At 41.1% G+C, this 18,145-nt stretch overlaps 1 protein-coding gene across 2 annotated transcripts in view; it reads left to right on the top strand.

The window, feature by feature from the left end:
• The window catches only part of znf704 (zinc finger protein 704), a 149,989-nt gene that overhangs the window by 98,901 nt on the left and 32,943 nt on the right, over positions 1 to 18,145 (top strand). For both annotated transcript variants that reach the window (XM_041248058.1, XM_041248059.1), the window contains exon 4: positions 10,714 to 10,946. In XM_041248058.1, the coding sequence (XP_041103992.1) occupies positions 10,714 to 10,946 (233 nt within the window). The remainder of the gene's footprint in view (positions 1 to 10,713; positions 10,947 to 18,145) is intronic.

Raw genomic sequence — 18,145 nt, 5'->3', positions numbered from 1 at the left:
CATGGACTGTGCCTCCAGCCCAACAATGTCCTGGATCCAGTCCCTCAGCCTGATGGCGTCTTCTGCCATTGCCGTTTTAATATAGATTTTTTCTCTGCAGTACTCCTCCTGGCCTGAGTTTTGGAGGCGCTGTTGTCCCGGTTCTGACATCATATGTCACAAAGAATATAAGAATATAAGAACATAAGAAAGTTTACAAACGAGAGGAGGCCATTCAGCCCATCTTGCTCATTTGGTTGTTAGTAGCTTACTGATCCCAGAATCTTATCAAGCAGCTTTTTGAAGGATCCCAGGGTGTCAGCTTCAACAACATTACTGGGGAGTTGATTCCAGACCCTCACAATTCTCTATGTAAAAGTGCCTCCTATTTTCTGTTCTGAATGCCCCTTTGTCTAATCTCCATTTGTGACCCCTGGTCCTTGTTTCTTTTTTCAGGTAGAAAAAGTCCCTTGGATTGACATTGTAAATACCTTTTAGAATTTTGAATGCTTGAATTAGGTCGCCGCGTAGTCTTCTTTGTTCAAGACTGAACAGATTCAGTTCTTTTAGCCTGTCTGCATATGACATGCCTTTTAAACCCGGAATAATTCTGGTCGCTCTTCTTTGCACTCTTTCTAGAGCAGCAATATATTTTTTATAGTGAGGTGACCAGAACTGAACACAATATTCAAGATGAGGTCTTACTAATGCATTGTACAGTTTTAACATTACTTCCCTTTGATTTAAATTCAACACTTTTCACAATGTATCTGAGCATCTTGTTGGCCATTTTTATAGCTTCCCTACATTGTCTAGATGAAGACATTTCTGAGTCAACAAAAACTCCTAGGTCTTTTTCATAAATACCTTTTCCAATTTCAGTATCTCCCATGTGATATTTATAATGCACATTTTTATTTCCTGTGTGCAGTATCTTACACTTTTCTCTATTAAATGTCATTTGCCATGTGTCTGCCCAGTTCTGAATCTTGTCCAGATCATTTTGAATGACCTTTGCTGCTGCAACAATGTTTGCCACTCCTCCTACTTTTGTGTCGTCTGCAAATTTAACAAGTTTGCTTACTATACCAGAATCTAAATCATTAATGTAGATTAGGAATAGCAGAGGATCTAATACTGATCCCTGTGGTACTCCACTGGTTACCACACTCCATTCTGAGGTTTCTCCTCTAATCAGTACTTTCTGTTTTCTACATGTTAACCACTCCCTAATCCATGTACATGTGTTTCCTTGAATCCCAACTGCGTTCAGTTTGAGAATTAATCTTTTGTGCGGGACTTTGTCAAAAGCTTTCTGGAAATCTAAATAAACCATGTCATATGCTTTGAAATTATCTATTATCGATGTTGCATCCTCAAAAAAATCAAGCAAGTTAGTTAGACACGATCTCCCTTTCCTAAAACCATGTTGACTGTCTCCCAGCACACTGTTACCATATAGGTACTTTTCCATTTTGGATCTTATTATAGTTTCCATAAGTTTGCATATAATAGAAGTCAGGCTTACTGGTCTGTAGTTACCTGGTTCAGTTTTGTTTCCCTTTTTGTGGATCGGTATTACGTTTGCAGTTTTCCAGTCTGTCGGTACCACCCCTGTGTCAAGAGACATGATCTTGGTTAGCGGTTTGTAAATAACTTCTTTCATTTCTTTGAGTACTATTGGGAGGATCTCATCCGGCCCAGGGGATTTGTTTATTTTAAGAGTTCCTAGTCCCTTTAACACTTCTGCCTCAGTTATGCTAAAGTTATTTAAAACTGGATAGGAACTGGATGACATGTGGGGCATGTTGTCCGTATCCTCCTTTGTAAAAACTTGTGAAAAGTAATCATTTAATATATTTGCTATTTTTTTTCTTCATCTACGATTTTGCCATTTGTATCTCTTAAACATTTAACCTCCTCTTTGAATGTTCTCTTGCTGTTGTAATATTGGAAAATCATTTTGGAATTGGTTTTAGCCCCCTTAGCAATGTTCATTTTTATTTCTGTCTTGGCCTTTCTAACTTCATTTTTGGCTTGCGTTTGCAGTTCCATGTACTCTTTCTGTGTACTTTCTTTTTGTTCCCTTTTTAACACTCTGTAAAGATCCTTTTTTCGCTGAATATTTTTTTGATTGATCTTTTAAATCATTTTGGCAATTTAGTTTTACATTTAGAATTGTCTACTTTAGGGATGTAATTGTTTTGTACCTCTAGTTCTACATTTTTGAAGAACAGCCATCCTTTTTCTGTGGATGTTTTCTCTATTTTACTTCAGTCTACTTCTGTTAGACTCTGTTTAATACCTTCATAGTTTGCTTTTCTAAATGTGTAAACCTTAGCTTTATTCATTACTTTTGGGGTTTTAAAAAGCACTTCAAATGAGACCATGTTGTGGTCTGAGTTTGCTAGTGGTACTCTGACCTCTGTTTTAGTTATTCTGTCTTCGTTATTTGAAAAGACTAAATCAAGGCATGCCTCCCCTCTAATCGGTGCCTTGACAAATTGTGTTAGGAAGCAGTATTTGTCATTTCCACCATTTCAATTTCATCCGTCATGCTCCCCACCAGATTTTCCCATTTTATATGGGGGAAGTTGAAATCCCCCATTAGTATGGCTTCTCCTTTGCTACACGCATTTCTATTGTCATTGTATAACAGATTATTTTGCTCACCGTCTAAATCTGGCAGTCTATAGCATGCTTCTAATATTATGCCCTTTTGAATTTTTGTCCGTTATTCTGACCCATATTTATTTTCTTTATCCAGGTTTAACACCTGGGCTTCAAGACTGTTTCTTATGTATAGCGCTACCCCTCCTCCTCTTCTGTCCTGCCTGTCTTTCCTAAACAGTGTATACCCACAAATATTATATTCGTCCCCATCACTCTCAGACAACCAAGTTTCTGTAACGCCTATCACATCAGTTACCTGTTAGTGCAGTAGCTTCAAGTTCTAGAATTTTGTTTCTGATACTTGATATCTAGCATTTAGATAAATACATTTAATGGTTGTCTTACCTGAGTTGTTGTTCTTGTTCTGATGCGGTCTCCCTTCTGTTTTTTTGTTGATTTCTCCCCCCTTCCTTTCTAGTTTAAATGCTTCTGAACCTGCTCGAGGATCTTTTCTCTGAGTAGACTTGTTCCCTTGTTATTTAAATGCAGTCCGTCCCGTCTATACAGATAGTCCTCGTTGTAGAATGTGGTCCAATGATCAAGATAGGAGAAGCCTTTCCGTGTGCACCACGTCTTCAGCCATGCGTTTTGATTAATTATTTCCAGCTGTCCATATGGTCCTTTGCAAGGTGCCGATAGTATACCCGAAAATACCACAGTTTTGGTTTTCTCTTTTAATTTCCTTCCTAGCTCTCTGAATTTGTTTTGCAGGGATTTTGGTCTGTCTCTTCCAATGTTGTTTGTACTGATGTGGACGACTACTACCGGGTCGTCTCCTGTTCGTTCTAGGAGCCTGTCCACGTTCTCACATGCTTGACTGAGGCTCCCGGAAGGCAGCACACTGTTGTAGTAAGGGGGACCAAACTGCGAATTGAACTTGCTGTGTTTCTCAATATGGAGTCCCCAACAATCATGACCTCCCTTCTTTTTGCTTTCTGGTCACCACTGTCAATGGGATCCTGGATGTTGTTCCTTTCATTCTCTTTTTGTTGGTTCTGCTCGTCAAAATTCTGAAGTGACTCAGATTTGTTGGTTGTTTTGACTTCTGGTGGTTGTGTTTGAGGAAGTTTCTTTTTTTCCCTGCTTCTGCCTACCTGAACCCAGCTGTTCTGACCTTCTATCTCCCTGTTGACTTTCAGTCTGTTAGAGGTAATGCAGACTTCCATGAATTGTGGGTGTGCCAGTTCCTCAAGATCCTGTTGCTGTCTCACTTCCTCCAGCTCCATTTCTAGCATACTTACTAGTTTATGCAAATCCCGGATCGCGTGGCACTTTACGCACACTTGGTTTAGCTCTGCTGGGTTTTCTCGGATTTCCCACATCAAGCAGGTGTCACAGATTACTGGCTTGAAGACCATGTTGAGGGTTTTTTTTTTTGGAGTTTAGCTTCTTCTGCAGCTGTCAGGCTGCTTTCAAACTGCTTTTAAACTGCTCTGTACTTTTCCACACCTGTACTTTTCGCTGTCGCTTCCACTCGCTGTCGCTGGGAAGACTGCCTCGTTTAACTGCGTTGTTCTGCTGTGCTGTTGGCTCCTCCCCTCGTCCGTGTCTCAGAATGGCGCTGAATTTGAATCAGCTGCTCCGAGTTTCAGCTTGTTTGTTATCAGAAAAACACACGCGGCTGTTTGACTTTGAGCTGCTGCTGTGTTTCCCCAATGTCCTCTGTTTTCTGATTAAAGCAATTCAAGATGCAATTTCTCCTTACTGATTCTAAACTGCTCTGTACTTTTCCACGCCTGTACTTCTCCCACTCGCTGTCGCTTCCACTCGCTGTTGCTGGGAAGACTGCCTCAAGGATGGCACAACTCACGACATGTGCATATTTAAGTGGGTATTGATATGTGAGCACAGGAGTACACAGATTATTTCACATGCTGGGATTCAAGTGAATAATTAATTGGTAATTGAATCCCAGCACAATTGTATATATATAGATGCACAAAGCACTCACTTGGGGTGTGTGTACGTTGAGTGGAGAACGGGTGTGGAGAGGAGAAAGCAAAAACATTAAGTAGATCATAATTTCACTCACCGTGTTTGTCTGTTCGTCCGCCATTTGTTAGTGTCTTTCGTTTAGTGTTAATTCATTTTGTTTGTGAAGTGCCGTGTCCTGTTTTGGTGTGCTGTTGTTCTGTTTCAGTCTTTTGTTTATTAAATTCACCAAAAATCCACGTCTCTCTGTCCTGTGTTATTGCTCCGGGTCTGATATCACCCACTACAGTTGTCTTTGTGATATATGGTGTCCTGCGTGGGATAAGCGCCTCCAAGCATCAGACCAAGGAAAGGGTTTTTTTTTTTTTTTTTTTTTTTTTTAAATAATAAATAAATAAAAATATGGAAGGCTGGATGAACGGTTGTAGGGAGCTGGCGGAGCTCCTCAGTGGTCTGGAGGACCAAGGCTGGTGTCTTGTCTGCGGGGTGTACGGGCACGTGGTGGCTGCCTGCCCCTTCCAAGAGGAGGAGGAGGAGGAAGAGGAACCGTCCCAAGAGAGGAAGGTGAGAAGGAGGGGAGAAGAAAGTTGCAGCAGCAGTAGCAGCAGAGCAAAGGGGGAAAGGAGCAAGCAGGGCTGTGGTGTTTCGCCTTGCGCAAAACCTGTCACACCACCATGCACTGCTCTGTCCAGGTAGAGCTGCAGGCAGTGTCCCGAAAGATGGGATGGGGGAAGACACAGATGAGTGGTTCCGCCGGAGGGCTAGGAAGCCAGGACCCAACCGGCTGCCATCGCCGTTGTGCCCCCTCTGCGAGGGTAAGCATTATTTTGCCTCCTGTCCCTTCTGCAATTATGAGTTTGAGAAGCCCGAACATCCTATGCCTGAATGGGAGGAGTCCGAACGTCCTACACCTGAGTGGGAGGAGCCTGAACATCCTACGCCTGAGTGGGAGGAGCCCCATTGTCCTAAGCCCAAGAGGGGGGAGTCGGTGTGTCGACAACCCAAGAGGAAGGAGTCGGGGCGTCCACAGCCCATAGAGGGGGGAGTCTGTCCGTCCACAGACTGAGAAGGGGAATCCCATGGCCCTAGGACCCAAGCCACCAGCAGAGGGAGAATGTCTGCTGTTTCCACCTCCACCAGCAGAGGAAGAATGCCTGCGGTTTCCGCCTCCACCAGTAGAGGAAGAATGCCTACTTTCCCCATCTCCACCAGCAGAGGAAGAATGCCTGCGTTTTCGCCCCCTGCAAGTGAGGGAGAGCTGCACCAGTCCCCTGCAAGTGAGTGAGAGCCGCTGCTCCCACCTCCGTCGCCAGGAGACTACATGCCGCTCCCACCTCTGTAGCCAGGAGGCTACACGCCTCCGCCACCTCCACTGGCAGGAGCAGAGCAGCAGGAGCTGCCTCTGCCTCCGCCACCTGCCCCAGCAGGAACAGATCAGCAGGAGCTGCCCCTGCCTCCACCAACTCCCCCAGCAGGAGCTGCATCTGCCTCCGCCACCTCCCCCGACAGCGGGCAGAGCAGCAGGAGCTGCTTCTGCCTCCGCCATCTTCACTGGCAGGAGCAGAGCAGCAGGAGCTGCCTCTGCCTCCACCACCGCCAGGAGCAGAGCAACAGGAGCTGCCTCTGCGTCCGCCACTCTACCAGTAGAGAGTGAATGCCTGCTGGGTCCCTTTCCACCAGCAGAGGGTGAATGCCTGCTGGGTCCCTTTCCACCAGCAGAGGATGAATGCCTACTGGTATCACTTCTCCCACCATCACGAGGAGAGGTGCTGGAACTGCCTTTGCCTCCAGCACCATTCAGGGGAGAGGAGCAGGAGCTGCCTCTCCCTTCACCAGAAGGACCAGGACTGGATGCTGGCGGTCCTCAGCAGCCCTTGCATAGGTTGCTGAGGGAAGCAAGGGGAAGAACCGTCCAGCCGCAGTGGCTGAGAAGAGGGCGAAATCCCACACCCCAGCTTGTCCCGGCTCTGTCATCGCCCAAGGATGTCTGCCTCGCTCCACCCAAGGATGTCTGCCTCGCTCCACCCAAGGATGCCTGCCTTGCATCGCCTGGGGTTATCTGTTGCTCCGCATCACCTGGAGAGCTACTGGTTACAGGGTACGAGGGAGAAGTGGAGCTCCCACTGCCGCCTGTATGGCCAGGGGCTCCCCTCCCGAGTTAGCCCCCCTTGGGTCCGCTGCTGCTGCTGTCGCCTCCCGAGGGTCCGCTGCTGCTGCCATCTCTTGGGGTCGCCGGAACTGCTTTGCGTGGGGATAGTGGCAGCCCTGCTTTTCCGCAGGAAATACTGTGGCCGGAGCCCAACAAAAGGGAGCTGCTGGCTATGAAGAAGGGAGGAGTGGTCAGGAGACCACCTCCCTCTGCAGCACTTTTGCAAAAACATTAAGTAGATCATAATTTCACTCACCGTGTTTGTCTGTTAGTCTGCAGTTTGTTAGTCTGTTTTGTTTAGTGTTAATTTGTTTTGTTTGTCTGTTTATTTTGGTCTCAAGTGTCGTGTCCTGTTTTTGTGTGCTGGTCTTCTGTTTCAATCTTTTATTTTGTTTATTAAATGCTAAGCACAGCTCAGCTTCACCAAAAATCCACGTCTTTCTGTCTGTCCTGTGTTATTGTTCCGGGTTTGACGTCACCCACTACAGCCGTCTTTGTGACAGTGGGCAATAGAGGCCCTTCGATATTACGTGTTGGGAAGATTTACCCTGATAACAGACCATGCGCCATTAAAGTGGATGTACCGTAACAAGGATGGGAATGCAAGGGTGACCTGTTGGTTTTTGTCCTTAGTTGTATTGCTTTGATAACAAGTATAGGAAGGGCAAAGAGCACATCAATGCTGACTTTTTATCGAGACACTCTTAGTCCTAAATTAACTTGTTTATTCAACCTGAGATGGTTAAAAAAAGAGGTTGGTTATGGGAAGGAGTGTATGTCTCTAAGCAGTGTCTAAAAGCCCTGGGGCTGTGGTTGGAGACATAAATTAAAAAAAAAAAAAATGTGTAAAAAGGGGGGTAGTATAAGGGATTGGTCAGTAAAAACTCATAAAAGGTGGGAAAAACAATGTAAACAAACTGGATGGTAAACAAATAAGTATATAATGTAAGTGTTTTGGGGATCAAAACTAAAGTGGGTTTAAAGAATGCACTTTGTAAATGATAACTTTGTTAAATAAGGGAAACTAAAAAGTAAATAAGTACGGTTAAAAATAAATGGTTACTATGGTACAAAGACAATACTTGGGGGCATTAGGACCATGGGGAAACTACTGGAGTCAGGGATGGCTCCAGTTCAAATTAATTAATCAATTTAATGTCTTGTCAATTGTTTTAACAATTTAATTGATTACCATTTAAAAGCTCTGTTTGAGTGTTTGTCAAGGGAGATCGTGAGGAGTTTGGTTGGCGACTGGGAGAGTAAACGGAGAAAATGATTTGTTATTGATTTACACATTGAAACAGGTATTTGGATTATGGCTTTGGAGTTTGATTTGAGGGAAGAGGCTTAGCCTGCCTGGTATTCAGATAGTATCAACACCTGTTTAGGTAGGGCCTGAGAACAGGTTGGGTTTTTTTGTTTCTGATACTTTTTCTGTTGTAAATAATAAACACACGCTGTAAAGTCTTTGTTTTTGAAAAATTTGTGGACACTAGTCTTTCCGCAATCAACCACAATATATATATATATATATATATATATATATATATATATATATATATATATATATATATATATATATATATATACAGTGCCTTGCAAAAGTATTCAGACCCCTGGCCAATTCTCTCATATTATTGAATTACAAATGGTACATTGAAATTTCGTTCTGTTCGATATTTTATTTTAAAACACTTAAACTCAAAATCAATTATTGTAAGCTGACATTGGTTTTATGTTGGGAAATATTTTTAAGAAAAATAAAAAAAACTGAAATATCTTGCTTGCATAAATATTCACCCCCACACATTAATATTTGGTAGAGCTACCTTTCGATGCAATAACAGCTTTAAAAAATGTAAAAGATTACGTGGTCCATGATAATGAATGGATGGACCATATAGCAGCCTTCCTTATTTTCATGCAGTCTAACTGAAGGTCAGCGAAACCAGGGACACTGCTGTTTGTGCATTCCTACACTGCTACCTACTGACGGGAAGCTATAGGAGATTCAAAATGACTCGGTCTTTAACAAATTAATTATTATTACATTTTTTTCCCTTCCAAAAATAACTAAGTTTTACCAATTTTTCTTAAGCATTTATTTTCTGTTTGCCAGGCAAGGACATTGTAGTGTAAGTGTTTCTGTGTTAAAAATAGAGTTAATAAATGTTGTTATAAGCACTAACAGTAACATGCATAGAGAACTGTATTTTCTTCATAAAAAACAAACTTGGAAAAAAAAAAAAAAAAACATTATTAAAATAACTCACTAAAGCACTGTGGGAAGGATTTTCAGAAGTTTGTAAAATTATAACTCCAGTGTTGATCAAGAAGTCGGTGAGTAGCATTGATTTTGGCATTTTCAAACGGTCGTTGTGCCTATTTCGTTATTAAATGATCATCCAAATGTGAATTCTGAAAGTAAGTTGATTTATGAAATGTTAATATCTTAACGAACAGGGCTTCTTGCGACTATTTCTTTTGTTTGCGTTCGAATTTAAAGTCAAATTCCTGTTAATTGTCATACTTTATAAGCAGTTAATTTGCACTTGGAAAATGAGTGTTTTAATTAACGAAAGACTATATCTCACCTTGAAACAGAAATTTAAGAGACTGTGGCTGTGACGCCAACAATACAGAGAGTACCTAGATAATTCAATGTTTGTAGTTATGGAAATATTGTAGACTACAGAGACTACCTAGCTATTTCCATAACTACACATATTGAATTATTGTAGACTTTTCTATACTTGTGGTTATGAATGAGATTTGTTCACTTGCTTTAACAGTTTGTAACCTAGTCCTAGAACACACTGCCCGATAACTTGTATGACTGCTTCTACTAAATAAAAATTGGAATATTGAATAGTATTGTTGATTCCCAAGAAATAAGTCACGAAAATTCCACCCACATGTTATTTTGAGAGTGGGTTAAACAATGTTCATGATGTGCATTTATCAAGCTGCCTCATCTTATTCTCTTCCCTTATGGATATTAACACCCGAGTCTCTTCATCGCTCCAACGGACGAAAGTGGAGAATGGACACGTGTTTTGCTCAAACATAAGTAACTAGGAGAAATTGCTTTGGAGTATCATTATATACATTTAAATATAGTACTTAGTAGTACTTTACAAAAAAGACGTTTTGACAGTTGTTTGGAAAGCTATTTGCAAGTGTATTTTAAAGTACTGTACAGTAGCTGTAACCACCTGAATTCACAAGCCCACGATACAGTTTTTCAAACATTTTTAGTAATAGTTTTAAACAGAAACTTGGTAAATACAATCTGTATGATACTTTACAAACACATTTAGATCAATGTATGATTAGCATTATCCAAAGTTCTAGGGAAGATGGAGAAAAAAGAATGGTTATCTGATACATCAATCTGATAAAGAAGTACTGCAAACAAAACATTAATTTCCCTGCTGCCATCTTTGGACCATGGTAACTTACGTATTCCCATGTGACTTTTATAGCAGCTTTAGGAAAGGACTTGAATGAGCTAATTAACATTTTCATGAGAAACTCATGTTTACATGTGTAAGTGGGTGTTGATTTCACTAGCATTTCCTGGAATCTCACAAGAAATTGAGACTTTCCCGGTAAAATACTGAGATGGTTTTTTGGAACATTTTCATGAGTTTTCCCTGTCAAGTTTCATGCACATTGTCCATTCACATGAAACAAACCAACATGTAAACTGGCCTGTTGATATTTAATGGTTTGGAAATATCAAATTGATTGAAAAGATGAGAACAAATTAATCTATGTTTTCCTTGCGGGAACTCCATTATGAAATTAATTCATTATTACAGCTAAATACTTTTGCCTCCAACATATACTGAGGAATTGTAGGTTTAGAGATGGGCATGTGTGAATACATTGAGGTTACCTAATGCTGTGGAGCTCCTATACTTTAATGCAGCCATACAAACATAAAAAACTCTTTATTACTGTTTGTCATTTTGCAGATGGCACAAATGGATCTTGGAAAGAAGGAGGCTTCACCCCCTCCAGCTACAGCAGTAGTGGCTACTGGAGCTGGAGTGCCCCTAGTGACCTGTCCAACCCATCCACCCCTTCGCCACCCCTGTCTGCTGACAGTTGCAAACCCTTCCGCATCCCCAGCCAGCCAGATGATGGTATTGACGAAGTAGATGCAAGCAACTTCTTGTTTGATGAACCAATTCCCAGGAAAAGAAAGGTTGGTGTACTTTTCTATCTCCAATAAATTAATGTACTTTTAGTTTATTTATTTTCTTTAAAGAGGATTTTCCATTGTGCATATATAAAAAAAGTTGCCTTTTACATTACTCTGATAAAGGTTTATCAGGTTGACTTAAACGTTTTACCCTCCTGTTACTTTATGACCCATTCTTTCAGTATCTGGATTATATATTGTAGCAATCTTGACAAAAGACGCACCTACTAGGTTTGTAAATAAAGACAAGGCATGTAGCTCAATGAAATTCAGCTCTTTGAGTCAACAGTCCCCAGCCTTACAATCTGACCAGATTTTCTGGGGAAGACCCCTGTCCCATTAGAGCAATGTTGCTCACTGGATACAACAACGTAAATGAGAGATCAGCAACTTCAGACAACAGCTCAGCCCACTACCCAGTAACATACACGAGCAATGAACACACACACACACACACACACACACAACCAACCACCAAACTATCACACGCCATGCAGTCAAATATTGGGGAACGCACAAAGAACCAGGGGGAACAAGTCAACTGTTTACATAAAACCTGTTTTACAACACATATTGTGTGAAGTCCCACAGTCCCTTGTGGCTATTTACAATGCTGTGAAAAAGTTTGTGAACCCCTTAGGATTTTCACATATTTCAAACCTAAAATGTTATTAGATCTTAATCTAAGTCCTAATAATAGATAAAGATAACCTGATTAAACAAATTACACGAAAACATGATATTTTTTCAATATTTATTTATCCACAAATGATTCAACATTCAGTATCCATGTGTGAAAAAGTATGTGAACCTTTAGATTCAGTAACTGGTGACACCCCCTCGAGCAGCAATGACTTCAAGTAAACGTTTCCTTTTGCTGTTGGTCAGTCTTTCACATCTGTTTAGAGGAATTTTGTCCCATTCCTCCTTACAGAAATTTCGATGACTAGGTCATTCTAAAACACGGAATTTCTTCATTCTGTAGCTATTCTTTTGTAGATCTGCTTGTATGTTTAGGATCATTGTCTTGCTGCATGACCCACATTCGGTTCAGCTCCAGAATGGACTGACGTTCTCCTCTAGAATCTTCTGATACAATGCAGAATTCATGGTTGTGTCTTTGATGGCAAGCTGCCTAGGTCCTGAGGCAGCAAAGCAGCCCCAAACCATCACACTCCCACCACCGTGCTTGAAGGTTGGGATGACGTTCTTCTATTCGAACGCAGTGTTTGGTTTTCACCAAACATAATGTTTCTCATTGAGGACAAAAAGTTCTACCTTTGACTCATCTGTCCAGAGAACATTGCTCCAGAAGTGTTGTGGATCATCCATGTGCTCTTTGGCGAACTTCAGACGGGCAGCAATGCTTTTTAGAGAGCAGTGGTTTCCTCCTGGATACCTTTCCATGAACACCATTCTTGTTCTGTCTTTTTCTGATAGTTGAGTTATGAACACTCACATTAGCCAAGGCGAGAGTGGCCTGCAGATCCTTGGATGTTACTCTGGGGTTCTTTGTGACTTCCTTGATGATTTTCCGTTTTGTTCTAATGGAGATTAGACAAAGGGGCATTCAGAACAGAAAATAGGCAGGAAGCTGTGTTACCAATCTAGTGCACGCACCATCAGTTGAATATTTTGTCCCCCCGGAATTATTAGTTGCAGCAAAACAACAAGCAAGAACACTAACTGGATTCATTTTGGTGAAAGTTACATTTATAAGCAGGTTATTTTTTAATTCTGTTACACACTCAAAATTCTAAAAGGTATTGAAAATGTCGACCCAAGGGACTTTTTTTTTACCTGAAAAAAGAAACAAAGGACCAGGGGTCACAAATGGAGATTAGACAAAGGGGCATTCAGAACAGAAAATAGGAGGCACTTTTTTACACAGAGAATTGTGAGGGTCTGGAACCAACTCCCCAGTAATGTTGTTGAAGCTGACACCCTGGGATCCTTCAAGAAGCTGCTTGATGAGATTCTGGGATCAATAAGCTTCTAACAACCAAACGATCAAGATGGGCCGAATGGCCTCCTCTCATTTGTAAACTTTCTTATGATTTTGGTAGGACGGCTGCTCCTGGGTAGAGTGACTGCGGTCTTGAACTTTCTCCATTTGTAGTCTGTCTGACAGTGGAATGGTAAAGCTCCAGATCCTTAGAAATGGTTTTGTAACCTTTTCTATACTGATGTGCATCAATAACTGTTTTTATAAGGTACTTTGTTTTGATCGTGGCATGACATGTTTCCACACACCTGTATGGTCAAGACCAAACTCAGATTTTCTGATCTTTATATAGGGTGGGGCCTCCTCAACTCACCCCTGAAGGTCTACCTAACAAATTTATGTTTACTTCAATCTTAAGGTCTTTGAAACATAATACTTATTCTGGAGATGTGGTCAGTGTTGAAAAACAAAGTCGGAATGCGGTTGATCTTCTTTGAAACACGGAAAGTTGCAGTTGGTTGTGGAATCGTCATCTTGGGAGGATGTTGGCATTATGGTGCTTCAAATGGAGCCCCATTCCAGTGACAGCTCAGTGGTTACTTCATTGTGAGAAGAACCGAAATTATGGAATGACCTGCCCAGTACTGTAAGGGAAACTCCCTCGGCTGATATTTTTCAATCTCAATTTTCCCTTTCCAGTCTGATGTCAGACCTTGTCCGACAACATCAAAAAAATGTCAAGCAAATGTCTCTAGTCTTTTTTTTTTTTTTTTTTTTTCCTCTGGAAAAAGCCAAGAAAACCTTTCAATGTCTGTTTGAGACCGATAGGAGTTGAGAGAAGCAGCGAAAAAAAGTGTCCGGATCTGAGCAATACACATAGCCCCTGCACCACAGATATAACACGGATATAAACAAACAAGACCGCTCCTTCCGCTTCCAGCACTCAAAGAATATCACAGACATTTGCAGAGCTTTTTGAGATGTTATAGTAATAAAATAATGACTTGGATCACATTATTGAGGAGTTTGGTGATAAAACGAGTGATCGGTAGAGGATTTATCAGTGTGCACGACTAAGAAGAGGTATGTGAAAAATACAGTAAACAAGGGGTGGGGCTTGGCTGGAGATGCAGTATGCAGTACTGTAAACGATTTTGTCATGAAAGTGCCTTTTTGGCTTTTTACTCTGAAAGTTTTTTTTTTTTTTGTTTTGTTTTGTTTTTAATAGTCTGGCATATCCAGTTCTAAAATGATATTCTCTTGTCTCTATATGGCACATTTTACTATTTTACAATATTTTTGTCCTGTAAAGTGCTTTAAGATACACCTGTATGAAGGACACTATATAAATAAACTTTGATTTGATTTTACTGTTTAGCATTATTTGACTTTTAGTTATTTAAATACTTTTAACTAGTTTATCATTACAATTACTGTTATTTGATTTCTTTTTTTTTTTCTTCATGTAAAGTGGCTTTGTGCCGTCCCTCATAAAAGGCACTGTATACAAATAAAGATTGATTGATTGAAATATAATGCACAAAGAGGAGTTTACTTTGATCCAATCCCTTCTGGGTAATTGTCACAAAGACGGGTGGAGTGGGTGGCGTCAGACCAGAAGCAGGAAATAAACAGACAGGTGGAGTTTGGTTTAGCTGAGCGAACGCTTTCGCTCAGCATTTAATAAATAAACAGAACAGAAAATAAACGGTGGTAACAAACAAAAATACAGGACCCGGCACATTCGCCAAAATAAACAGACAAACAAAACGGACCAAACAAAATACGGTGAGCTTTTACTTTACGTTATTATTATTATACTTATTATTTCCTCCGTCTCCAATCCCGTTCTCCACTCACCGAACACCCAACCTCGAGTGGGTGAAAACATGTTGTTTTTATGCAGCTGTACCAAGACTCGATTGCTAATCATTCAATTAGAGTCTCGGTACAACTGCAAGTGAATTAATAAAGTGCAATTCCCCATGCTCACATATTATCACTTGCACATGAAGTGCTTTGCAATCCCTGTGCCTAAATACAAATATACATTTGAAACACTCGTGTTTCACAGACCTGTTTATATCCCTGTGTACCAATGATTATATACCAACATTTAACACACCACACACAACATATAACAGATAATATACACAGGGGCGGGTACTTTGTCATAGTAATACAGAAAGCTAATCCCTGACAGAAATCTATCCTTTCATTCTGAATTTGAATGACACTCCCTTTTACACAAGCAATATCCCCTCCTCCATGGAGAGAGAGATATAACAGCAAAATGGTAACATATTTACAGAATAAACCTTCATTTTGTTCTAAGTGTAGTTCTATTGCTCATAGAAGGATAAACATTTCAGTTTCATTCAGTGGTTAGCATGTAGAAAACAGAAAGTATTGATTAGAGGAGAACCCTCAAAATGGAGTGAGGTAATCCGTGGAGTACCACTGGGATCAGTATTACGTTCTCTGCTGTTCCTAATCTACATTAATGACTTAAATTCTTGTATAGTAAGCAAACTTGTTAAATTTGCAGATGACTTAAATAGCAGGAGTGGCAAACACTGTTGCAGCAGTAAAGGTCATTTAAAATTATCTAGACAGCATTCAGAACTGGGCAGACACATGGCAAATGCCATTTAATAGAGAAAAGTGTAAGGTACTGCACGCAGGAAATAAAACGTTAGGTTACTTACAGTAGCCCTGGTTCTCTGAAAGAGAAGACAACCATCAATGACGTTGCGTATGGGATATGCCTGCCCATTGGGTAGGTATTGCTGAGACCTCTATACTACAGCTGCCAATAGGCCCCTTCCTGTGATAATGCACTCAGTCCCGCCCACCGAGGGGATAAAACTGTCATCCCGAGGAAGCCATTTCTCTTTTTCCATCAAACCCGTGAGGGTGACCGTTGCGACCTGGCAGTGGGTGGTCGTGTTCTCTTTCAGGGAACCAGGGTTACGGTAAGTAACCTAATGTTCCCTTTCAATTCGAAGATGACCAACAATGACATTACTTATGGGATAATGTGTACCAGAGTTGTCGCGAGGGAGAAGGAACGGCAGCAATGAGAGACACACTAGCACTGTCTAACCTAGGGGTTAGCGGTGTGAATTTACACCCTCAAGGACCCTTGTGCCTAATGAAGGCAGGACAGGGTCTACCACAGTAAGGTGGTAGAACCTGGAGAAGCTATGTGGCGTAGCCCAGCTAGCTGCAGTACAAATATCAGAGATCAAGGCCCCTCTGAAGAGGGCCCAAGATGTAGCCAATCCTCTAGCGGAGTGTGCAGCTACCCTACCAGGTGGGGGCAAGCCAGCATCATTATACACAGTCGAAACTGTATCCACAATCCAATGTGACAGACGCTGCTTAGAGAGGGGATGTCTTAGGTTCCGTGTCCCATGACAGATGAAGAGCAGGTCAGATTGATACAGAGCTCTTGTGCTATGCATGTAGCATCTCAATGCCTGTACTGGGCAGAGGAAATTCTTCTCTTATCTTCCATTGAAGCAAATAGAGGTGGATAGAAGGACTCCAGTTCCACAGACTGATTAAAGTGGAAGGCTGTGATCACCTTGGGGAGGAAAGAAGGGTTGGGTGCGCAGAGACACCCTGCTGCCATCCTCCCAATTATGCATGCAGGAGCTGTGCACAGACAGTGCCTGCAGCTCCCTGACCCTTTTAGCGGAGGTGATAGCCACAAGGAAGGCTGTCTTCATAGACAGGTACTTCAACTATATGGAGTGTATGGGCCTTCGTAAGAGCATCCAGTACAATATTAACCTCTTACGCCCCCCTGTTCTGCGGGCGGAACATGGTACTGCAATTACACATTATATTTAAAAAATCATCTGTAATATTATTACAAAAGCAAAACAGCAAAAAAAACCTGACTCAATATCAGAAACGTTGTTTTCCTACCATCAAACAGCGAAGGAATTTTTCGAATTCGCCATTTCACCGCCGAGATATTCTCTTTGAAATATGTCTAGTACCTCACGGTTCAAAAACAACTCTGATCGACTAGCTGTGCATTTCGCTGCTCTGGCCTTACATGTAACTGTTGATGATCGCGTTGTAGGGGAGGTCACAAGCTATCCAATCATACCTTGACTTTGTTTGTAGCCTAATCCCTTGAGAAGAGTAATTGATGTGCGTATATAAACAAGACACATATTTACAAGAGAGAACACAGTATTACGCACTTGGGATCAAGGTTTCTTACAGTTTTCTGATCATTTTTCAATTTGTAAAATTTATAAAATCGAACGAAATGGTGAACAGTGTTCCAAAGCATCCCAAAAGAAGTTGATTCAGTCTTTTTGAAGTTTTGGAGGAGATGGATAAAAGTGACAGCGACAATGATCAACTTTCTGGGTTGGAGAGTGCTGATTCTGCATCTGTGAAGCAGCATTTGAAGATGGATTGGAGCCTCTTCAGGATTTGTAGTTGTGACGGGGAACTCCCTGTCTATATGAACATGTTTGGAACTGGCGGGGAGGGGGTTAAATTTCTCCCTGGCAGAAAAACATGTGAGAATGTGGCTGGAGCTCTAATTGAATAATTATTGATTAATTGGGCTCCAGCCACAGGGGATAAAAGCCAGGGGAGAGGCCCTGGCTGGTAGTAGTGTGTGTGTTTCCAGTTTGGGGTGTGTTCTTTTTTGTTTGGAGTTTGCTTTTGTGTTGGAGAGTTTTGTATTTAAAAGAAAGGAATATTTTGTTTAAAGACCTAGAACCTGACCATTTATTTTGTAAGTTTATTTTGATTATTTATTTTTGAACCTCTTTTTGTTGGCTCTTGTGCCTGTTTATTTGATTATTTTATTTAATAAAGAACTTTATTTTGCCTTTACTCTGTCTCTCAGCCTCAACACTCTGTCATCCTGTCACAGTAGTATATTGGATCCACACTACATTTATTATTATTATTATTATTATTATTATTATTAGTAGTAGTAGTAGTAGTAGTATTAGTAGTAGTAGTAGTAGTATTGTGTAATTTTCAATATGCATTTTTACTATAAATGTTATTAGAAAATGCAACCATGTGACTCTCAAGGGGCACATAGAAATAACATTTTTTTTTAAATAATTTTTATTGCATAGTAAAGAGCAACACCATGTCTCATCTGTGCTGTGCTGCTGTATACGGTCCCTGATCTTTACGATGCAATACAAGTTGCAAGAAGTAATTGTTGCTTCCCGGCCGTCTTCATTATTTTCTCATTGATGTTCATTGA

This window comes from Polyodon spathula, chromosome 4 (assembly GCF_017654505.1).
Source record: "Polyodon spathula isolate WHYD16114869_AA chromosome 4, ASM1765450v1, whole genome shotgun sequence".
Taxonomy (NCBI): Eukaryota; Metazoa; Chordata; class Actinopteri; order Acipenseriformes; family Polyodontidae; genus Polyodon; species Polyodon spathula.
Note: the sequence above shows the minus strand (reverse complement) of the source record. Positions and strands in the feature narration are given on the sequence as shown.